This window comes from Schistocerca americana, chromosome 5 (genome assembly GCF_021461395.2).
Source record: "Schistocerca americana isolate TAMUIC-IGC-003095 chromosome 5, iqSchAmer2.1, whole genome shotgun sequence".
In the NCBI taxonomy this organism is placed as follows: Eukaryota; Metazoa; Arthropoda; class Insecta; order Orthoptera; family Acrididae; genus Schistocerca; species Schistocerca americana.
Window position 1 is genome coordinate 558623507 of NC_060123.1, and position 24585 is coordinate 558648091.

At 46.0% G+C, this 24585-nt stretch overlaps 1 protein-coding gene across 1 annotated transcript in view; it reads right to left on the bottom strand.

Annotated features, from left to right (window-relative positions):
- Window positions 1–24585, bottom strand: part of LOC124615862 (protein unzipped) — a 108295-nt gene that overhangs the window by 7203 nt on the left and 76507 nt on the right. Inside the window, exons 2-4 of the mRNA XM_047144020.1 lie at window positions 21273–21451; window positions 11360–11700; window positions 5204–5541 (exon numbers count right to left, since the gene is read on the bottom strand). Of these exons, the coding sequence (XP_046999976.1) occupies window positions 5204–5541; window positions 11360–11700; window positions 21273–21451 (858 nt within the window). The remainder of the gene's footprint in view (window positions 1–5203; window positions 5542–11359; window positions 11701–21272; window positions 21452–24585) is intronic.

Here is a 24585-nt window from a genome sequence, read left to right on the forward strand (position 1 = left end):
CAGTCACAGCTGTGAGAAGATATATACGTGATGAAGATCGTTTTCGACCGTAGGAGGCCATCCACACATCTCGACTCACTGGTTACAGTGTAACATCTGACATTCGCTGTCGCGGAACGGCGCTTACATACGGCAGTTGTGTACGCGTAACAATAAAAGGTGAGAGAAAACATCGGGAAACCTACTGCGACTTGGGGTCTCAAACAGAATAATTATCTTGAAACTACAATGAAATGAACAACCTTAGCTGCTTACAGGCGTTGACATACGTCAATGGGGACAGATGAAAATGTGTGCCCCGACCGGGACTCGAACCCGGGATCTCCTGCTGACATGGCAGACGCTCTATCCATCTGAGCCACCGAGGACACAGAGGACAGCGCGACTGCAGGGATTTATCTCTGGCACGTCGCCCGCGAAACCCACATTCTCAACGTATTGTCCCGCACTACATTCGTAGTGCCCCCGCCCATTATATTCATTACTCGCGGCGCGTTGCCGATTCCCGTAAGAGTTCGGGCACTGTTTGTGCATTCGCACAGAAGAAGAAGAAGATAGTCAAGCGGCCGGTGAGCCTTATATATATTAAGATGGTGTCTGTTCTTTCGGACATGTGCGGGACAATACGTTGAGAATGTGGGTTTCACGGGAGGCGTGCTAGAGATAAATCCCTGCAGTCGCGCTATTCTCTGTGTCCTCGGTGGCTCAGATGAATAGAGCGTTTGCCATGTAAGCAGGAGATCCCCGTTCGAGTCCCGGTCGGGGCACACATTTTCATCTGTCCGCGTTGACGTATGTCAACGCCTGTAAGCAGCTATGGGTGTTCATTTCATTGTAATTTCATTCTAACGAGCTGCATGGTTACCGATGGTATCTGTTATTTCGGACATGTCCGAAAGAACAGATACCATCTTAGTATATATAGAATAATTATCACTCTTCGTGTACGCATATTCCGAGACTGTGGGATGCCAGCTGTCACTAAGGTTTTACGATATTGAAGTGCCTATGATGTTTAGAAGGTCGGTTGCGAGCCACAGGAAATTGGCACTGCGACTACTACAGCCGGTATCAGAATACATAAAATGTATTCACAGTCGCGAATACCGACAACCATCAACTGTATAATGGATTGACAACAACCAAAATTTGTGCTGGATAGGGAATCGAACCCGGATACATGGCTGACAACATATAGATATTTGGGGGTGACCGTGAACCCCCTCGCGATAAGCGGGAAATCCGGTGATGATGATGACGATGTTGATGATGATTGGTCTGTGGGGCGCTCAACTGCGCGGTTATCAGCGCCCGTACAAATTCCGAACCTTTGCTCAGCCCAATCACGCCAGTTCCATGATGATGATGAAATGATGACGACAACACAAACACCCAGTCATCTCGAGGCAGGTGAAAATCCCTGACCCCGCCAGGAATCGAACCCGGGACCCCGTGCTCGGGAAGCGAGAACGCAACCGCGAGACCACGAGCTGCGGACGGGAAATCCGGGTTTGGTTCCCGGTACGGCACAAATTTTCACTGTCGTCATTCCATTATTCAGCTGACAGTTGTCCGTATTCGCAACGGCGAATACGTCTCACTTTGGTTTTAGATGAGTATGAATGAATTCTTCAGTTGTTTTTAAAGGTCTTACGGACATCGACTGTCGCCTGTCGAGATGCATTGGGCGGTTACCCCCGCCTTACGAATGACTGTCCGGTGTTTTCATAGAGGAGCTTGAAAATGGTGTATTGAGGGATTCATTCATACTCAAATAAAAAAAAAAAAAATTATCAAGTTTCCAGCAGCTGTATTTAATCGCTAACACGCGTGAGCTTTAGAGGTCCGCTAGAGTTGCTGGCAAGGTTAAACCGTAAAGAGACGTCCAGAGGGGACAGAAAATGTTGGACAGCAATGATAGGAAGAGAGATTTCAGCTCTGGCGACGCCGACGTCTGCGCAGCGCCTAGCGAGCTGGCGGCCAGGGGCGCTCGATACGGGAACGTGGTCACGCTTGACAGAGCAGTGCAGCGACTCTGCAAACACCTGCTCTGGGCGGCCGCACTCACTCCGAGAGCCAGTTCGTTTGATTTGCAAAGCAGGGTGCCGTGCTTTGCCTACCCTCCACGGGGGCGCGCCGCCTCCTAGGCACGTCGCCAACTAAAGGTGTCGCCGCGGCGCCAACTCGCACCTCTGCCAACATATGCGCGACTTGTTTTTTTAGTGTGTGGTTCGTTTGCTGTCAATGCTGCACGAGCGTACACCACGTAAGATCGCCTCGAAAGTGCAATGGCTCGTGCATCTACGCTTCCCAGGAGGTCAGTCTCCCATGAGCCATCTGAAAACAAATTTCGCGAGTAAATGTCCAAACGATCGAGGTTCTGCCAGTTCATGGGAGTTTAGCACTCGTGTTGATCACCTCTCACGAAGCTTCGGACATATTGAAATTCTCAGATTAAATCCACTCCCATTCCCCGCCGCCCCCCCCCCCCCCTCCATGTAATTCGCTGCACATCACAAGGAGCAAGGCTACCAATTAGGACAATTTTTGAGAGAGAGAGAACGGTTGTGCCCAAAACCAACTAAGACAGTCAAGGCTGCTTCCCTTTCTACCGCCCTCATCACTTATTAATGATTATGGACCCCCACATCCTCTCTGTCTCCCGCAGATAAACCAATGAATTAATAAATTTCCAAAAATTACGCTTTTTGCTCTATACGCACAGCGAGGTGGCAGAATGGTTGAGGGGCTGGACTCGATTCCGGGAGGAGCGAGATTCAAGTGGGTCTGGCTTTTTTTAGACTTTCCCAAGTACTGAAAGCGAGGGTGAGGTGGTTACGTAATTAACGGAATATTAAACATTGGATCAATCTCATATAATTAGCCGCGCGGGATTAGCCGAGCGGCCTGGGCGCTGCAGCCTTGGACTGTGCGGCTGATCCCGGCGGAGGTTCGAGTCCTCCCTCGGGCATGGGTGTGTGTGTTTGTCCTTAGGATAATTTAGGTTAAGTAGTGTGTAAGCTTAGGGACTGATGACCTTAGCAGTTAAGTCCCATAAGATTTCACACACATTTGAACATTTTTTTCATATAATTAGGATTAATCACATGTGGTTGTGGTGGTGGTTTTTGGGGGAAGAAGACCAGACAGCGAGGTCATCGGTCTCATCGGATTAGGGAAGGACGGGGAAGGAAGTCGGCCGTGCCCTTTGAAAGGAACCATCCCGGCATTTGCCTGGAGCGATTTAGGGAAATCACGGAAAACCTAAATCAGGATGGCCGGACGCGGGATTGAACCGTCGTCCACCCGAATGCGAGTCCAGTGTCTAACCACTGCGCCACCTCGCTCGGTAATCACATGTCAAACGGCTCCTGTCCAGAAGCAAATTCTCATCCTCGGGTTAAATACCCAAGAACATGCAAGTATTAAAAGTTAAAAAAATGACTATCAAGTCATTTTTTTAAAATACTGAAGACCACGTCCCACACTCATGTTTTGAGCCATGGCGAAAAGAACCTTTGATCGAAATTCATATTCACTACAACTAACATTTGATATTCAAATTTGTTGGTTTGGCCAACTCAAAACCAAACCTTCATTCCAAAAGTCACATAGAAATAAATCAAATATTGTCCGTATGAATTACCAGTATGCAGCGCAGTGTGAGATGTTATAAAACTTCCTGCCAAATCAAAACAATGTGCCAGACCCAGACTTGAACTTTCGCGGACTGTGGTCTTGCCGTGTGAGCTATCTGAACACGACTTAACCTCTACTTCCGTTATTACCTTTTTCATACTTACAAAACTTCATGTAAGCTCTACTGCATACCTTGCAGGACTAGAATACCTGAAAAAGAGGACATTGTGGAGAAATAGCTTACTGACGGCATGGGGGTATAGTTTAAACTACCAGAAAGTTTCAAAAACGCTCAGGCTCCACTCCAGAGTGAAAGACTTATTGTCTAACAATCCCCCAGTTTGTGGCTGAACCATTTCTCCTCAATGTCCTGTCTTCCAGGACTGATAGTCTGGCAATGTGCGCAGAACTTCTGTGAATTTTGATACTAATGGAAGTAAGACTACAAGGGCAGCTCACGACTCGTGCTGGCGTAACTCAGCTGGTAAGAGCATCGCCTGCGAAAGCCAAGGTTCTGTGGATTAGAGTCGCGGTACAGTACCCTGTTTCGATTTGCCAGGAAGTTTGAAGATTTTCAGTGTTCTGTTCTACCTCTACACATGTATGACATCACAGCACACCAAATATCATTGCATCACAAGTCAGAGTAGAATTGCAGTATCGCTAGGTTCATCTCACCCTTCACTCCTCAATCGCATCTCAAAGCTGTCACAGGTGTTCCTATGACAGAATCATTAGATACCATCACAGGGAATCTACTCTGGGCGCAGAAATAGATTAAAATAGTTCCAGTCCTCCAGTTCACCGAGCAGGGTGGCGGAGTGGTTAGACACTGGACTCGCATTCGGGAGGACGACGGTTCAATCCCGCGTCCGACCATCCTGATTTAGGTTTTCCGTGATTTCCCTAAAGCGCTCCAGGCAAATGCCGGGATGGTTCCTTTCAAAGGGCACGGCCGACTTCCTTCCCTGTCCTTCCCTAATCCAATGAGACCGATGACCACGCTGTCTGGTCTCCTTCCCCAACCAAACCAACCAACCAACCAACCAACCTCCAGTTCAACAAAGGTTTTGGAGAGATTTACCTTGGTGATCCCACAGTCCAACAAAGGGGTTGCCTTGATCATGGAGGTTCCCCTTGATCATCTTCTTTCTAAACCAAAGTTTTGGTTGGGTTTCCCTTGGTCAGTCACCAGTCAAATCAAGGGTTTGTGGAGAAGTTTCCCTTGGCTGTACCCCAGACCAACCAAGCTTTTGATAGGTTTCCCTCCCTTGGTCTTCTCCCAGTCCAGTCAAGGTATTGGGGAGGTTTCTTTGGTGATCCCCTGATCCAAACAAGGTTTTGAGGTGGTTTCCATTTTGTCATTAGGTGAATGCCAGAACTGGGAAACCTCTTCCCAAAGATTCCCAATTGGGACCCTCTGCCTCATTACCAGCCTATGGGGATATGTGGCTGAAGAGGACGAAGTCTTACAACAGCCCATCGTGCTCTCATGAGTTGGGAATGAAGAGATAAAAAAAAAGCCCTGTACTTGGCCCCTTTACCCAGCGCAAGCAGTACTCACGTGAATAGCTTCGGCATGGAGACGGGGTCGTTAAGTCCCCATCGGATGTTGTCGATGACGGAGCCGTCCTCGGCGCGGACGGTGGTTTCGAGGCCCTTGATGATGCCGCGGCCCTGCCCCCAGTAGCGCGTGTGCTCGTACTGGTAGGCCAGCTCCGAGTCGACGCGCATGCGCACGGTGCCGGCGCCGTTGCGCAGCACGGAGTTCGCCAGCACGCGCACCTCGCGCTTGGGGAAGCGTCGCCGTCGCAGCTGCAGCTTCACGTTGCTCAGCTCGTAGCTGACCGGCTCCAGCTCCACCAGCACGTCGCCTTCCGCGTATTCGCGTTCCTCGCCGTCCTGCACAAAAGTCGTCCCTTTCGTAACGCTGCGCTCGCCACAAGTCGCCAGCGCAGGCGCCAACACAGGTGGAAATGACAGAGGCCTAGCGTACCATCCACATCTAGAGGTGTTTGTGTGTGTGTGTGTGTTTCTGTGTGTGTGTGTGTGTGTGTGTGTGTGTGTGTGTGTGTGTGTGTTTTGAGGACGCCCAACACCGCAAATCAAGGGTTTGTGGAGAAGTTTCCCTTGGCCATACCCTAGACCAACCAAGCTTTTTTCTCTTGGTCATCTCCCAGTCCAATCAAGGGGTTGGGGAGGTTTCTTTGGTGATCCCCTGATCCAAACAAGGTTTTGAGGTGGTTTCCATTTTGTCATCAGGTGAATGCCAGAACTGGGAAATCTCCTCTCAAAGATTCCCAATTGGAAGTCCATGTGTTTGTAAAGGGGGGGGGGGGGGGGGGGTCTTAGGGTCAGAACTACATGATCAGTAAACTCCCTGGCAGATTAAAACTGTGTGCTGCACCGAGACTCGAACTTGGGACCTTTGCCTATCGCGGACAAGTGCTCTACCATCTGAGCTACCTAAGCACGAGTCACGCCCCGTCCTCACACCTTTACTTCTGCCAGTACCTCGTCTCATACCTTCCAAACTTTACAGAAGCTCTCCTGCGAACAAAGGTCCCGAGTTCGAGTCTCGGTCCGGCACACAGTTTTAATTTATCAGGAAGTTTCATATCAGCGCACACTCCGCCGCAGAGTGAAAATCTCATTCTATGTGAGCAGTAGTTTCAATCTTTTTCATTTTCACCTCGAGAGATTAAAGTTATCTGTAATTAATTTTTCTTTGTTTGCAGGTATGTGTGTACAATCCTGATATACCATGAAATACTCGTGCTACAGGAGCACGCTGCTAGAGGAGTCAAAACAAAAGATCACAGCTTTTCTCCGCGTAATAAATGCGCTGCACCGTTTCGTTATGGCTGTGCCAAAGTGCTGTGGCCTGGGTACCTCGATATGTGCCAGAACTGTAAACATATACCTACAAACGGAAACAAAATTAATTACGTAATTTTTTTTGATGTGATAATTAAAACTCTACGACTGCCGTCTCATACAGATCGGAAACTGAGTACTTTTAGACCAGGAACTAACTGTCGAAAGTGAATATTTTGCTGATTTACGTGTGTTTCATTTTTACGCTGAAGGGTAGAGGCCCAGTTTCCCATTGACGACCCCACATATTTTCAGCCAAATACAGCTTGAAGAAAATAAAACTGGCTTGGAAGGTATTTCATTCACCTTCAGACAGCCAACCCAACCTAATCACCCGCCCTTGGAAAATATTTCACGTACCCAACTGACACCGCTCATTCCTGCACTGGATGAAACGAGTTGGGTTCCCTGCCGCGAGAAGCATGAAATATTTTTCAGGCCAGTTTTATTTTGTCCATCGTGTAGCAGGAAAAGTGGTAATGTATTTGAGAGGGTACTTCCTCTTAAAGAATGTGCTTTACAGGGAAGAAAAACCTCAAGAAGAGAGTTGGTCGGAACCAGCGGATTATAGTTAGAAATTTTCTTTTTCGATGACAATACGTTTTAGTTTACAAAGTGTGATTGTACAGGTGATGTAACATGACAAGGAAAGGTGCCTGTGATCATTGGAGAGTGCCACAGGGTATCCTAAATTACTCACAACCCACACCTGTTGTGTTAATCCACATAAGTCCACTTGATGGTGGGGGTTTTAACCTCTGAAACGTAAGCTGGAAATAAATAAATGCGTATCCAATAGCCTTCTCTATGGAGTTGGGCCACGAACAGTTACTGTAGTATTAGATAAGAAACTGGAGGCGTCTGAAATGTGTCTTTATCGAAGAATATTATGGATACCACGGACAGATCAAGTCGCAAATGGGAAAGTACTGCAGCGTATGAAGAAATATTTAGAAATACTCTATATTTTCATGGAAATAAATAAATGTGTGTTCAGTATCGTACCCTGTGGGGTTGTGTCATGGACACTTACCGCAGTATTAGGTAAGAAATTGAACGAGTTTGAGATTTGAGTGTATCGAAGGGTATTAAGGATACCATTGAGAGATCAAGTCACAAATGTGGCAATAATGCGGCGTACGAAGAAAGATTTAGAAATTCTCTGTATAATGAAGAGGAAAAAATAACTCGAAAATTTGGGCATATAACGCAAACAACGAATACAACCTCTTGCAACTAATATTTCAAGGAAAGATTGATAGCAGATGTGGTCCAGGGCGGAGAATAGTAACCTGGCTAAAGAACTTAAGCCAGTGGTTCGGACGGAGTACCGAATTGCTGTTCAGAAAAGCCATGGCAAGCAATCTTTCATGCTACTGGTCGTCAGTGTTCTTGCAGGTCAAGGCACTTGAAGAAGAAGAAGAAGAACGTAAACTTGTTGTTTCATTCGATACTCAGTACGTCACAGACATAAATACGAAGGCCCAGGAAGAGCTTGTGCATCTTTGTATGTAAGGGAGTAAAGTCGATAACTTCTTGGATATGTGCTGTGCACCTTTCATGACACAAACAACTTGCTTTATTGCAACAGCTATATGTAGTGCAACAAAATGATAGCGACGAATTAGAGGGAATGTAGCGGGTGTCTTGAGGAACAAATAGAGAACAGGAAGAAGACATGTCTGGAAACGGCATCCAACGACACAACAGATCGTCGATATTTCAAGAGTCCTCGCAATGGGCCTGACAGAATTCTGGTTGTCGGTTGATATCGGGGCGTGAGCTCGTGTCACAGCAACACCGGAGAGACCGCTAAGTGTAATAGCGCTAAATCACCTCGAAGTTTGTCAGCATCGTTTTCTTACACGCTGTACACACAGAATGCGGAACAATAACATGAAATTTGGTTTTCATTATTTCATAAAAGTATTGACCGAATTTAAAAATTTAAAATGTTACAATGATCTGTTCACTAAGAGATGTAATCCTACGTTAAAAGTTTAACACTATAAATCAAGTGTTAAAATTAGAAATTATATAGATGCCGTGAGGGAAGATAACTTACGGCGCGCAAATTACCCACACTATATGCCTCCAGTATTCCAGAATGAGAGCATTTAGTGACTTTATACACAATTTCAAATCTTTTCGAAAATAATGAAACGAACAAGTCTATCGCTTACTAGATTTTAACTGTTGATGCGGTAAAAGTTCAGCATCAGGCATGACGTTTTAATTTATTATTTCGTTACTACTGACTCTGTTCGCAACATAGTTCGCAGCTATTATCCACATACATCACTGGATATAGGCCTACCTGCAAAATTATACCACTGTGCGACGCATAAGATATATGACAGCTTTTCTTAAAACAAATTATCCAGCGTATAGACGAGGACATAAGCTGACAATTGAAATTTTTAACATGATCGTGGTGTTTTCCGATGATCACTGAATATTCTCGGAAACAAACCTATTGTCAAACAGGTCCCATGATCACCTCTTTGTTTCACTGTAAAACTTTGTGTGCCACCTAATGTGTTTCTTGGAAGTGAATATTTCACACTTACTTCGCTTACTAGTCTTAGAATCACAGAGAATTACAAAACTGGAACTATCCGCGAAGTCTGAATTTTTCTATTGTTCCCTTCGTATTATTTTCGTCACATTTATGTCCTGGCTTCTCCATTTTCTGCCTTTTAACGGAAAAAACCGTAAAAATTTAAGTTTTTGTGCTGTCTGTTTTGTGCGTTAAAACCGAAATTGCTTCATCCTATACAAACCGAAGATACTCCTACGATAATTTAACATTACCACTGTTATTACTTGGGTTAGACATTGCCACAGCCTGCAATATACTAAACATTGTCAGTTGTATATAAAGATACAGCGAAATTGTAGTGGTTTTTTTTATGTTAACCGGGGACCTAGAAACGACGGAGAGGCTCCGTCGCAGCCGCAGTGGTCCGCAACCCCACGACGACTACCGCAGTCCACTTCACCCCTCCGCCGCCCCACACCGAACCCAGGGTTATTGTGCGGTTGGGCCCCCAGTTGACACCCAGGGAACGTCTCACACCAGACGAGTGTAGCCCCTATGTTTGCGTGGGAGAGTGATGGTGGTGTACGCGTACGTGGAGAACTTGTTTGCGCAACAATCGTCGGCATAGTGTAGCTGAGGCGGAATAAGGGGAACCAGCCCGCATTCGCCGAGGCAGATGGAAAACCGCCTAAAAACCATCCACAGACTGGTCGGTTCACCGGACCTCGACACAAATCCGCCGGGCGCACTCGTGCCGGGGACCAGGCGCTCCTTCCCGCCCGAAAAGCCGTGCGTTAGACCGCTCGGCCAACCGGGCGGGCAAATTTAGTGTTACTTGCAAACATAACACAACACTCGAAAACTAAATTCGTGCATTAGACAAGTCACTAGGAAGAGGTGACTTATTGTTACTCAGAAACACAGTAGTGTTTTGATTGAAAACCGCGTTAAAGGTCCTTTTCCTCCATAGTTCAAAATGCAGTGGTGCGACCGACAGGTGCTATCTCTTGTGCTAGGATTTGGAAACAGCTCCTGTTGTCAGATACAATGAGCTGGCTACCCGACATTTCCCCAATATAGGGTTATTCATAAACAGCGATGTGCTTTCAAATCACGACTGCGCGAAAACTCAAAAGGTACAGAAAAAATACAGGTACAAATTGACACACACGCTTGGAATGACATGGGGTTTTATTAGAACCAAAAAAAAAGTTCACAAAATGTCCGACAGATGGCGCTGGGCAGCAGAACTGCTACCATGATGGGTGAGAGGTAAGCCGAAATGTTACAGAATCGCATCATCCCCAGCCTGGCTGATAAACACCTGCTGGAACGTACGATGTTTATGGAGGATGGCGCTCCATCCCACATCGCTATACGCGTGAAAGATCTCTTGCGCGCGTCGTTTGGTGATGATTGTGTGCTCAGCCGCCACTTTCGTCATGCTTAGCCTCCCAGGATCCCAGACCTCAGTCCGTGCGATTATTGGCTCTGGGGTTACCTGAAGTCGTAAGTGTATCGTGATCGACCGACATCTCTAGGTATGCTGAAAGACAACATCCGACGCAATGCCTCACCATAACTCCGGGCATGCTTTACAGAGCTGTTCACAACATTATTCCTCGACTACAGCTATTGTTGGTGGACATATTGAGTATTTCCTGTTAAGAACATCATATTTGCTTTGTCTTACTTTGTTATGCTAATTATTGCTATTCTGATCAGATGAAGCGCCATCTGTTGGACATTTTTTGAACTTTTGAAATTTTTTTGTTTGGTACTAATAAAACCCCATGTCATTCCAAGCATGTGTGTCAATTTGTACATCTCTATCTACATTATTCCGTGACTTATTTAGTTTTCAAATTTATACTGGCTTTTTGATCACCCGGTACACATAGGTGGGTAGAGGACCTCTCCAAGTTTTTAACTCACATTATAAGTGCTTATTATGGGCACGCGGCGAACGTTAAGACCAGCAAAAGAGCACTTTCATTTTATTGAAATCCCTGCTGTTGGTACCCGGCAGGCGCAGCGACAGCAACCCGGTTTGGAGAGCTGTTCATCGAGTTGCGTATCTACAGGCGCGAACTAATTCGGTACGGCACTTCGGAGCAGATGATTTGTCTACATGTCCCGAGACGCCTGCTCCCTAGTGGTGCTCTCTGCAACTACACACGGCGCGTATTACGAAAGGAAACTTGGAGAGAGGTGTCCACCGTAGTTTTCGCGTAGTCGTCTTGTAAAGCCACGGAGGTACTTAGGAGTAGCCCGGCAGCGTTGGGCGAGGCCGGTACCGACCGTGCCCACGACGGTGATGCGGCCGCTGATGCCGGAGACGGCGGCCTTGCCGAGCAGCGCGCGGTCGTCGCCGTGCGGCGGGGCGCGCGCCACGTAGGTGTCGGGGGCGGCGGCGACGGTGCCGGCGGGGGGCGGCACGGTGAACTTGTTCCAGGGCCGCCACACGAGCCGCGCGCCGCCGCCCACCGCCTGCAGCAGCTGGTGGCGCGCCTCCTGGCGCACCTCGCCCAGCAGCGAGACGCGGCAGCGCCCGCCAGCCGCCTCGCCGCACACCCACACGCCGTTCACGTTGGCCCGGCACACGCGGCCCGCGCCGCCGTGCTGCTGCTCCTGCCCGGGGTCTGCGGGCACACATTCGTAAACACTGTGAATGCGCCGCCAGAACTGACAATTTGTACCGCGTCGTGGCTCCAGTTTGGAGACACTTTTTCCCAGTAGTCGTCTTATCCATTAGCCATTCTACACTACTGGCCATTAAAATTGCTACACCAAGAAGAAATGCAGATGATAAACATGTGTTCATTGGACAAATACCAGAACTGGCATGTGATTACATTTTCGCGCAATTTTGGTGCATAGATCCTGAGAAATCAGTACCCAGAACAACTACCTCTGGCCGTAATAACGGCCTTGATACGCATGGGCATTGAGACAAACAGAGCTTGGATGGCGTGTACAGCTACAGCTGCCCATGCAGCTTCAACACGATACCACAGTTCATCAAGAGTAGTGACTGGCGTATTGTGACGAGCCAGTTGCTCGGCCACCATTGACCAGACGTTTTCAATTGGTGAGAGATCTGGAGAATGTGCTGGCCAGGGCAGCAGCCGAACGTTTTCTGTATCCAGAAAGGCCCGTACAGGACCTGCAACATGCGGTCGTGCATTATCCTGCTGAAATGTAGGGTTTCGCAGGGATCGAATGAAGGGTAGAGCCGCGGGTCGTAACACGTATGAAATGTAACGTCCACTGTTCAAAGTGCCGTCAATGTGAACAAGAGGTGACCGAGACGTGTAACCAGTGGCACCCCATACCATCACGCCGGGTGATAAGCCAGTATGGCGATGACGAATACATGCTTCCAATGTGCGTTCACCGCGATGTCGCCAAACACGGTTGCGACCATCAATGGTGACCTGTATTCATCCGAAAAAATGACTTTTTCCCATTCGTGCACCCAGGTTCGTCGTTGAGTACACCATCGCAGGCGCTCCTGTCTGTGATGCAGCGTCAAGGGTAACCGCAGCCATGGTCTCCGAGCTGATAGTCCGTGCTGCTGCAAACGCCGTCGAACTGTTCGTGCAGATGGTTGTTGTCTTGCAAACGTCGAGACGTGGCTGCACGATCCGTTACAGCCATGCGGATAAGATGCCTGTCATCTCGACTGCTAGTGATACGAGGCCGTTGGGATCCAGCACGGCGTTCCGTATTACCCTCCTGAACCCACCGATTCCATATTCTGCTAACAGTCACTGGATCTCGACCAACGCGAGTAGCATTGTCGCGATACGATAAACCGCAGTCGCGATAGGCTACAATCCGACCTTTATCAACGTCGGAAACGGGATAGTACGCATTTCTCCTCCTTAGACGAGGAATCACAACAACGTTTCACCAGACAACGCCGGTCAACTGCTGTTTGTGTGTGAGAAATCGGTTGGAAACTTTCCTCATGTCAGCAAGTTGTAGGTGTCGCCACCGGCGCCAACCTTGTGTGAATGTTCTGAAAAGCTAATCATTTGCATATCACAGCATCTTCTTCCTGTCGGTTAAATTTCGCGTCTGTAGCACGTCATCTTCGTGGTGTAGCAATTTGAATGGCCAGTAGTGTAGGTTCGATAGGAAGTGTCAACGACCACCTGTGATAAGCCCTTTACTCGTCTGTGTAGGTTTCTCGTAAAAAGAACCCAAGGGAAAGGTACTGTAACTTGGCACTGTTCAACAGAGAAATCAGCGTACTGCTGACAAATACTTAAAATCATAGTTGAAATGAGCATCAATACGAAGCTCCAGATGACGCTCCCTTAGAAATACAAAAAGACTCAAATTCAGGTAAAGGAAGAGATCTTGAACAGACTTCGATATCTCAGATATATTCTTCGGTTCTTCTATCTGCCGGGCAAGTTGTCGAGTTCACCACTCCTCCATATTTTTTTATTATTATTATTATTTACACAAACTTCACAGGGGCCACTTCACAGGGGGACACCGGCTTCAAAACGCCCGGAGGAGAGACTTACGGCTGTAGGGCTCCGAAATCGTAGACAAAATCTCAGTGACGATGGAACTTTAAGTGAGCCTTTGAGGCGTGTTAATCTGCCGTAACGGATAAGGCGACTGACAGCGAAAATCAGGGCATCCAAACTCGACTCATGGTGTGGCACAAATTTTGAATTGACTTTACACCAAACAGTTCAGATATTCACTTTTATTGTTTACTGTCAATGCAACTTCATTTATTTCATCCTCATTGATCCGTACTTTTCATTTCACTGCATTTAAGGGAAACGACGCCAACAGACGTCGCTCTTGACAGGGACACCTAGAACGTTGCGGTATTATACGTTGTATTTATCTAGTAGTTCAGTTAATACAAAAACTTGTCTACGAGATGAATTTTCAGTGCACATTTATTGTATGGTAACGTTATCTCCGGCATCATGCCTGCAATACCACTCAAACTGTCACAGACTTCTCTTTACTACCGCAGAAATGTATTTTGCCTCACATCGTGTAGTTTGTAGTATTAATGAGGAAATAACAAAAATTTATTTCCCATAACCATTATATTAGGTGAAATAAATCATTTCCTGATCATTATTGCTCTTATTTCCTCGAAACCACAAGGTGTGAGGCATAACGTACTTCTAAGAATGTTGAGCCAAGCCAGTCACAATTTGAGTGATATAAGTCGAATGCCCCAAATAACGCTTCCGAAAAGTAAATGTGCACTTAAAATTCAATCGTAGACGAATTATTGTAATAATTAAAATATCATAAATAAATAAAATAGAAACAATTTATAATACTGCTTTAGTTAATATTATTACACTGTTGGCATAAACCTACCTAGGCCAGGGTCTTACCACTGCGCCATATTATTCGATAGTACATTAGGCGCCACAGGTGTACGAAGTTTGAGGTTTCATCCCTTGTAGTCAAACCATTTCGTATCGAAACTGGAAATATCCTCCACCCAAAAAGTGCATGATGAATCCATAAAGTTTAATACTCACGGTTGGTCCTGGCAAGTCAACCCGAATGTTCCGTGTAACAATACAGTGCATTACTAGACTTGGTCGTATTGGGAGTGACCTGCCCTTCTCGTCCTCAGATCTTTGAACTTATCTAGACTATCTTGTGGGGAACTACAGTTTGCAACTTTACGTTACTCGTTTACAGAAACCGTTGCCACGGAAGAAAGATGCAATATGTGATAAAAAGTTCTAGAACCCACGGAGGATTGAACCCTGGTCCTTTGGAGTTTGTGTGACACACAGCGATAGAATCAGAATCAAAGTCAAAACTTTGCGTACGCGTAGGACCCGAAACCATCAAGAGTTCGTTTCCTGAAACATTCCAATACATCACACGGCCCAACTCATGTGTTCGACCTGTCGCGACCTTTCTTACTTTCGTTAATTCCTCGGGGGCCCTCATTTGTACAAAAGACTAGTAATCCATGTAGAGGAGAGGTCGTATTGTGTTTGTTTTTAAGTACTAGTATAGCCTATTCTTTCTTGTGTTTTTTTATTTCTTTTTTTTATGTTCTTGGTGCATAGAAACGACAGGTACAAACACCAGGAAGTCACAATTGTACATCTTTCGTGCTACATACAAATACAGTCATTGCTATTTATGACATACTGTATTTGAAATGACTGTACTCAAGACAAACTGAGTAGGCGCATCTAGGTCCTGTATTATACTTCAAAGGGTCAGAATTTCATAAAACCGTTTCTTCAGGCACTGAAACTATTGTACCGAGTCCTCACGGCATCATATGAGAAACGGAGGACATATTGCCCGTCCGCTTGGAAACTGTTTACAGTACAAACACGAATGATATGACCGTTCATGGGATCAAAGAGGCCACGTTTGAAGAGAAAACGTGACACGCTGTGAAATATTCACAAATATACGCCCTTGTGGTATTTACACTGTGGTGTTTGTGTGTATGGAAACGGAGGTATTGGTTCAGCAGACTGGACGGGAAATTGATCGTATTTTGTTTGGAGAGGTTTCATTTGGCCCGTCAGTCACATTCTGCAGAACGTGCTGGAGGGACGTGGTATATTTTTCTGCTATAATTATCAAAATTTGTTTCAGTGCCTTAGCAGTAGAGAGCACAGATGCTTAACAGAACTGGAATCTCTGAAATCCAGTACACAACCAACCATTTGCAAGAGATTTTTTCTCTTCTGACAGTCTAATCGGTACGTGCAGGAAAAAGCCTCAATGCAAACAATGCACACATAAAATTGATGCGATCTTTAGAAACTGGGACTATTATGGATCTCTAAAATATTTAGATCGTTACATAGAAACACTGGATGTTAAACCCTCGCACACAGTCCAGAGTAAGTGCCGACGAAAGAGCACAGTACAAAAAATTCAACACTAAGAAAAGTATTGTTGAGTTTAGAGGGCGTAACTCCCACCCGGTTAGTATTACGAACGAACTACCTTTTCCCCACTAAAGCTGTGAATGGTAATATATACGTGGTTCATTCTAAGTCATGGCAATAATGGTATATCTTGCGATATTATGACAACATGGGAATTCCACGATGTGCACTGAACCGGTAATGCAGTGTGTATCTGAATGCCAATGTAAATAGGGTTCCACTACAGGAGGTCACGGCACACGATGAAATGAAACACGCGCATTGGAACTCTGTGTAAATTTGTTGTGCTCGAGTACAAATGGAAAAGAAGTTCCCCAATGCGTTGGCAACGATGGGAAAGGCGATGAATGCCATTAGCATTGCCATCAGTGTGTGCCACTTGTCGCCGAATTGCCGTGAGGATATCCACCCTGTCTGCAAAGCGCCTCCCACGCAATGGTTTCTTCAGTTGTGAAATGATATCGATTCGCATGGACTGAGATCTGGTGATTAGGGTGGATGGGGGAGGATATCCCACCCCCAACGTTGTGCACAATTATTGATTACGCCTGTAGTTTTCGACGAAGTATAAATCGCAGATGGTACAGCAGAAAGTTGCGGTAGCATTGGGCATTGATAGCGTCGCCGTCCCTAACAGGGTGACACTCCAAAATACCGCGACTGTCATACACCAAAATGAACATGACCTTTGTGGGTGATGGCCTATCAACCACAGCTGCTCGTAATTCCATATGACACTGAGTAGCATTTCTGTTCGATGACATTCGTATAAATAACACGTCAGTGAAAAACTGGAAGCCGCTGTTTCCCACAAAATCTGAAACAACCAAGAATTGGTGTTCATTGTAATGCTTTGTTTACAGCAGCCTTTAGTGGAGAATTATGTTTCGAAAGGATCGTGCTCATCTAATAGCAGAGGGACACTCATTTATTTGGAGGGTTGACTTTTGTGCACAGTAGTTTTCGTGCTTGGTCGCTCCGTATACCGCGTACAGCGGAAGCCTTACGCCGTGGGTAGTCTTGACCGACGCGCCTGCCATCTACCGTTGCTGGTCGTTTTATTGTCTCGTGCTGGGGCCGGCTTTTTGTAAGCAGCCTGGACGACGCACAGCAGGAAGTTTCCTGCTCCACCGGCGGTCCCCCCTACGGCGAGCTGCGTAGTTGTTTTGTTTTGGTTTACTTATTTATTTTTTTCTCGTTCTACCTAGGATGTGGTTACCTCAGTGCTTACTTTTTTGTTCCCCATGGCGAAAATGACCGGTCTTATCCCGAGCTCTTTGCCGCCTGCTCTTTGTTGCTTCCATTACAGAACACGAGTAGCGATGCGGAACAACTTCAAACGTTTTGTAGGCTGAGAGAGTACTTGCGGCGAGGTGTCCCGTTATTACGGCGTCCTCTTACTTAGGCCGGTTCCGCGGCGCGGTTGAAACAGCCCATCATTTAGCAGTACACGTGTTACGGTGTCCAGTACAGATGAAAGGGCAAATCGCAGACTGTTAGGGTCAACTTATTCTGATGACGCAATAACAGCTTACATTTCACGTTTATGGCTCGGTGCCTGTCAGACTACAAATCCAGAGGTTTGGGATCGTAGTACCGATGCTTCTAGTGATAAAGTTTGCGCGAGTATTCGGGTACTTTCACTGCGCCTCTCTGGTTGAAGAGAAGCGGACCGACGCCATAAAGGTCTTCCGTGGTGGCCATCCGTAAACCGTGACTGTTGTTCGATCCTCCTCCCCCAGTCATTTCAGACGTTTAACCGGTCGTTACTCACACAGCAGGCAGCCTCTAGAGGCAGTGCTGTTCTGCCAACTACCGTCTCTTTGTTCTTTCAGCTTTTTGGCAGCACTCACCAGACTCACAGCTTAGCCTTATGAGATTTCGAATGCGCCTTTATTCAGATCTGGATGCTTTGGAGTATTGGTGTTTTGTACTATATGGCGCAGTGCCTATGTGTCAGACTGCATATCTAAAAGTGTGTAGTTAAAATCTTGATCGTCATTAGGATCTTTTATGTCCTTTATCAGTTGTTTCAGTTCTGACAATGATATGTATATGTGAAAAATGACAGGTTGGTCTGTAGTTTGGCGTCAGTGTTTAAGTGTAGGCCTGCCTGGGGTATTCCAGCAGTACCATGCCTTCCCAAGCACTACAGTGTTTTAACCAACTTCAGGTTGAGGACAGCTTTATGTTTATTACATGCTTACATGTGATTCATTTCCACTGTTAAGTAGTAAGACCATTGTCCTCGCACGTGACTGATATGCGGATGCGACGTGGTCCAAGAAGAATTATTATCTGCACAATTTTTCTTCGTCGCCTGTAGGAGGCTGTAATGGGAGAGGAGATAGGAGTTCACTACTGGTCTAAGGGGAACGGTAATTGTCAGTTCCTCCCACTAAAACTGAAATTGTTCACTTAATAGCAACTTTGGCTGGGAACTGTAATGAAAAGCGAAATGTTTCATTAATTACTTGATATCACACAAAATCTTCGAAGTTATACAACAAACAAATTATAGGTTGACTCTTACACAGAAGATTACAGCAACCACCACTCTTTGTAATGCTATTTATTTACTTAAATAGTGCCGTTATTGGTTTCGAACAAATAGTTTCATCTTCAGACGGCTAGTTCACATTTTACATTACATTTTGAGTTTTGTTCCCACATCTTACGAAACTTCCTTGGGGTGGTGATGCCAATGAAGAATCTGCGCCATTACGTTCCACTGCAGGTTGTTTATCATCTTGCAACATCGGAAACTGTGTAATGCACTTTTTTGTAACGCACCACACACACACTTGGTATCACCACATCGAAGAAGTTTCGTCAGATGAGGAAACAAAACTCAAAATGTAAAGTAAAACGTGAACTAGCCGTCTGAAGATGAACCTGTCAGTTCGAAACCGGTAACGGCGCTCGGCGCTATGTAATTAAATAAATAGCACTATAAAAAGAGGCTGGTTGCTGTAATCTTCTGTATACGAGTCAACCTATATTTTGTGCACAGTCACGGGCTCAATATGCCAGTTTTTGACAAAATAACAACAAACAAACTACTGCGCTCATTATCAAAATACACTGTTTGCCAGAGGTAACATTTCCACCAGCAATCGCGAAGGTGAAAGTTGTGTACAAACTTGTAGGACGGACGCAGAGTCAGTTCGAGAACATTACTTCACACAAGCGACATATCATTTGTCACCTCTCTCCAATCAAATGGACTTTGGCGCCAGCTTAGTGAGTATCGCGTACGCCGGAATAAATTGACAGACAACAGACAAAAATAGTGCACCGTCAACGATGAAATCATTGTATTGCATTGTTGGTCGGAAGACCCCTTCTGGGATAGTTCCGCCACCTCTTTCTACTTGATGCCACTTCGGCGACTTGCTCATCTTTTCGTTAAATATGAGATGAAATAATTAGGACAACTTAAACACCTAGTCCCCGAGCAAAATAAGCCTTCGACTCGGGAGGGAATCGAACCCAGGACCCCGCGATCTAGAAGCAGCGGCGCTCATAACTAGATCACAAGCTGTGAAGTATACGAGTAGTGTGTTTAATTGCACATCAAAGGTGTATCATGTCTTGTCTGTTTGGTGGTATGCAGAGGTGGGATGACGGAGACATCATGCTTCAAAACAGTCTCAACAGAGATAGCGGTAATTTGATTTACTGCCTGAAGTCGCGTTCATTTGAGTGGAATGACGTTCTGAACGCAGTGAAGCTAAATCTGTAGCCAAATGCAGTGTCACACCATATGGAGATTGTGCTCGCTTCAGAGGTAGGACATTCGACTGTCAAACAGAACATCATTCGCATTTGTGACTGGCGTGTGGAGCAGAGGCGTCCGTGTACAATTCTTAGTCACCAAACTAAGAGTATTATACTGGGTTAAAGGAGTGAAAATATCTGCACAGTGTACTGGAAGTGGGGACATGCGACGCTCTTGGATGGTTAAGCATAGTGTATTCCATTTAGTTTTATTAAACTTTTCTGCACGTATAGTTAATACAGTCGTCCAAACGACACTCGTTTTGGAACGCTGCGATGAGGAAAGAAGACAGGCCGCACTTCATTATATCTAATTAGCAGTTACGACAATGGAGTATAACATTAGGGATCGATGTGCTAGTTTCAAAGACATTTGTAGCAAACTGATTTTCGGCGCTCTCTTTTCTGGTTTTCTTTGGTACGTAAGATACAGTCCAAATAAGCATTACAAAGCTTGGCAATGTCAGTCATTAAAATGGCTTCTTATTACCCTCTTAACAGTCTTAAGTCGTGAAAAGAGCTAACGTTGAATATGATTTCACATACAAACCACCTCACACAACCCTCGCGTCTCTGTAGTTGGAATCGGTAACGCACGCCTGGGCGGTGGCGCTCGACTCGGAGGTAAGTGTCTTCGAATCTTGGTGGTGAAAAGTTTTCACTGCCAGTAATTGGGTGACAAGGGGATGAGAGTTGGTGGCGTGAAGTTCCTGATCACCAGTCTTTGCGCCAATGTCTCATGAAGTGAGGGCATGTGAACTGTTGATAGTGGTCCGTCCGTTGGATGTGGTTGGTTGGTTGATTTGGGGGAGGGGACCAAATGGCAAGGTCATCGGTCCCATCGGATTGGGGAATGGCGAGGAAGGAATTCGGCCATGCCCTTTCGAAGGACCGATCTCGGGATTTGCCCGAAGCGATTTAGGGAAGTCACGGAAAACCTAGATCAGGACGGCCGCATGCAGGTTTGAAACGTCGTCCTCCCGAATGCGAGTCCAGTGTGCTAACCACTGCGCCACTTCGATCTGTGTTGGATGTGGACTCCAAGCTCGGTGGCCTGCTTGGTGCTATCCGAGAGTAGTAGGCTATGTACTGGCACCGGGTTCAACCCTCTCCCTTCCCTTCACCACTATAACACAAACCCAAAACTGAACTGTACAAGCACAGGACGCAGATACAACTTGACTCTTATGACAGGTAGAAGCGAGGCAACGGTGACCCACGTCCACAGGACCAAACCAAGAGCAGCGATGTAGGTTTCCTGAATGTGCTCCTCTACGCCCATTTCCTGAGTATGGGGCGCATTTGAATCTTTGACAACCTCAAACCCCTATTCCTTCCACCTTCCCCCAACTCGCACACACTCGTAAACAAAGAAACATTTTCATGTTTAAAATGAGGCTCTTTGGAACTTGTAGATAGCTGTCTCGTGAACACCGCTGCCACGCTACACTTCGTTAGTGATAGTACTCAGTATCAAGAGCTTAGCAGTGACAGTCGCTACTCACGGACTACGGGGCTGTTCTCTGCGCTGATGGTGTAGTTGGGCATCTTCGAGCCGGTGGCAGGGATCCAGTGCAGGGTGGACGAGGTGACCATCTGCAGGCCGAACTTGCTGTAGAGCAGCACGCTGTCCTCTGCAGACGCCAGCGCCAGGGCCGACAGCAGCGGCAGCAGCCACCGGAACCTGTCACCAAACACACAACCCTGCAGCCCAGCTGGTCCACTTAAAGCAGCGCAAAGCTTGCAAGCCTAATAAATGCAGTAACATCATAAATTTAATAAAAGCATTAAACTGATTCACATTTGGAACGAAGCTGATGGGAATAAAGTTTTGCCTTTCATGTTGTAATGTCAGTAGCTGTGAATTGTAGACAGGGTTCCTTTGTAATACAGTACACATCAGATACCATCCAGCTTAAACACGGCCGATCGACAATTAGAACTCTCTGGAAGTCCGTCGTTATACGGGATGGTTGAGGGACTTTGGCTGTTCAGTATGAAACGTCAAATCAAAAACGCCTTCAGCCGCCCAAATTTCAAATTTTATTTTACTTATGCGACCAGTTTCGGCTTTTCACTTCCCCATGTTCGGGCCCGTGTGTAAAGACAATAATAATAACAACAGTGAATACTGCATACCAAAAGAGGTGGTGTGAAATTTGAGTAATGTATTACACGCAGTGGTAATATGTAATAAACATTTAACAAAAACCAAACTATGTAGGGTATGACATCCAAGTCAGTGATGTACTGCGTATGCATTGCAGTACTTTTCTTTAGACTAGCTTCAAATTTTGCCGGCCACGGTGGCCGAACGGTTCTAGGCGCTACAGCCCGGAACCCCGCGACCGCTACAGTCGCAGGTTCAAATGCTGCCTCGGGAATGGATGTGTGTGATGTCCTTAGGTTAGTTAGGTTTAAGTAGTTTTAAGTTCTAGGGGACTGATGACCTCAGATGTTAAGTCCCATAGTGCTCAGAGCCATTTGAATCATTTTTTGAAATGTTTGTATGAAACAGGTGGCACCTTATGAATCTGTGAATGATAGATTGTATTTACGTAACATTATATTCTTGTTTTATTGGGTTCTTATTACTATATGGCACATGGTGATACAGGTAGTTAACGTGGGGTTGAACTCCAATATGTGGTTTTACATTTCACTTTTATATAGCAACATTTAAATAAATACTTTCCTTCAGATTGTGCTCATCTGTACATAATTGAGATTGTTTTGCTTCAGTTGTTTCACGAGCATTGACGTTAGCGTTACATGCTAGTTGTTTGTCAATCTGTGCACCGCAGTTATGTATGTATAGCATGTAATTTTGACCTCCCAGTTGTAGGTTCGCTTTACTATTATGCGGTATATACAGTTTATCCCTAGTTTATATTCATAGAGTGTGCAACTGTTCTCTTGTTTTATTCCTTATTTGTCTTTGAGTTTGATATCACTCCCTGTACAGTTTGGTTTTTGCTAGTTGTTTACTAAAAATTACCGCTGTCTATAATTGCTTCTTTAAATTTTACACCGCCCCTTTTGTTACGGAGTGCGCATGGTTATTATTGTTGTCTTTACATAGAGACCTGAAGCAGGCATATTGAAACACCGAAACTGATCGCCTGATTAAAAAAAAAATTGAAATTTAGATCAGTGAAAGTGTTTTTGATTTGGCGTTTTTGTCAATACGAAGTGTCAAAACATTAACGTAGCTGGTAGGTAGAACTTACAGTGACTGCAAACCATATTATTACGGTCACTCACGTGGCAAAACGGATGACGTCCCATTACTAGCGTAGTTTAAATAATGGACAATTCATAGGTAGTTCTGTTTAGAAAAAGGGAAAGAAAAAGATGACTTATTTATTCGGGCGCACTATGTTGTTTATGAGTATTATTGTTCGGGCACTCAAATAATTTGTGATTGTTGAAATAGATGCTGAGTGGCAATAGAAAGAATTCGTCTAGACTGTAGCTTTTACAGAAGTCGACCGGCTGGGGTGGCCGAGCGGTTCTAGGCGCTACAATCCGGAACCGCGCGACCGCTACGGTCGCAGGTTCGAATCCTGCCTCGGGTATGTCCTTAGGTTAGTTAGGTTTAAGTAATTATAAGTTCTAGGGGACTGATGACCTCAGAAGTTTAAGTCCCGCAGTGCTCAGAGCCATTTCAACCATTTTTTAAGGAAGTCGAACGTGGACAGGAAACGATCGAGAGGAGAAGAGAGTAGAAGCTTTTGAAATTTGTTGCTACAGAAGAACGCTGAATATTAGATTGGTAGGCCAAGTAACTAATGAGCACAACGTGAGTAAAACACGGGATCGGTTTGTATGACATAGCCTGAGACATCACAGGATAGTTTGGCAATGTGTGTGTGTGTATGTGTGTGTGTGTGTGTGTGCGTGCGTGCGTGCGTGAAGGAATAACAATCGTAGAGGGAGATCTAGGCTCGAATATAGTCAGCAACGGCAAGTGATTGCAGGCTGGACTAGTTATGCAGCTATAAGTAGACATGTACATAGTAGACAAGCGTAGAGACCTGTGCCTCTACCCGTTCTTCGGACTGAAGATCGCAACAACAGTGTTGTTTTAGTAGACAGCTTAGAAAGTCAAACATAGGTATCGTTGTTAGAACGTAAGTCGTCAATTCAGAAGCGGTCAAAGGTCACGGTGGAGAAGCCCCGGGCCTGCACTGCTAGAGGCGGCGGTGAGTCACGCTGCCCCCTGCCCACGGGCCGAGCCAGTTACGGCAGCCGGCGCTTCCCGGTCTTTAAACCGCCGCCCACCACGCCTGGCCTTGCTGGCGTCCTGCCGGAATGGCTTTTCGATGACGAAGGAGAAAAGGGGAAACCGCTCCGCTGAGTAGTTTTCGTGGTGTCCGGGCTTCCTCGTGCGGAACCGAGACAACTTCCGCGAGCGCAGAGGTTGCGGGGATCCGTGACGCAGCCTTCCCCGTTTGGTGCTGCTATTTTGGTTCGTGTACGCGTGCTGTGGTCAAGAACTTAACTCCATTCAAGAGAGCAGCAACCTGACTAAATGCTTTCCTGCACTATCATCGTCTGATCTCTGATATTATCATTATACGACGAGACGCTGCAAATGAAACGCAGAAGAAAAAGCATGTCACCATCCACGGTCCATACTGTGCCCACTGTTACAGACTTTTATGCGGTTCCTATCGCGTGCAAACCAAATACCGCTGCAATGTGGCAATGTACCACGAGTCTCACGTGGTTAATTAGATCCACAACTTCCGTTTTCAGTGAAGCGTGACATTGTCGGGAAGGAGACAGCGGCCTTAATGTAACTTATTGAATAAA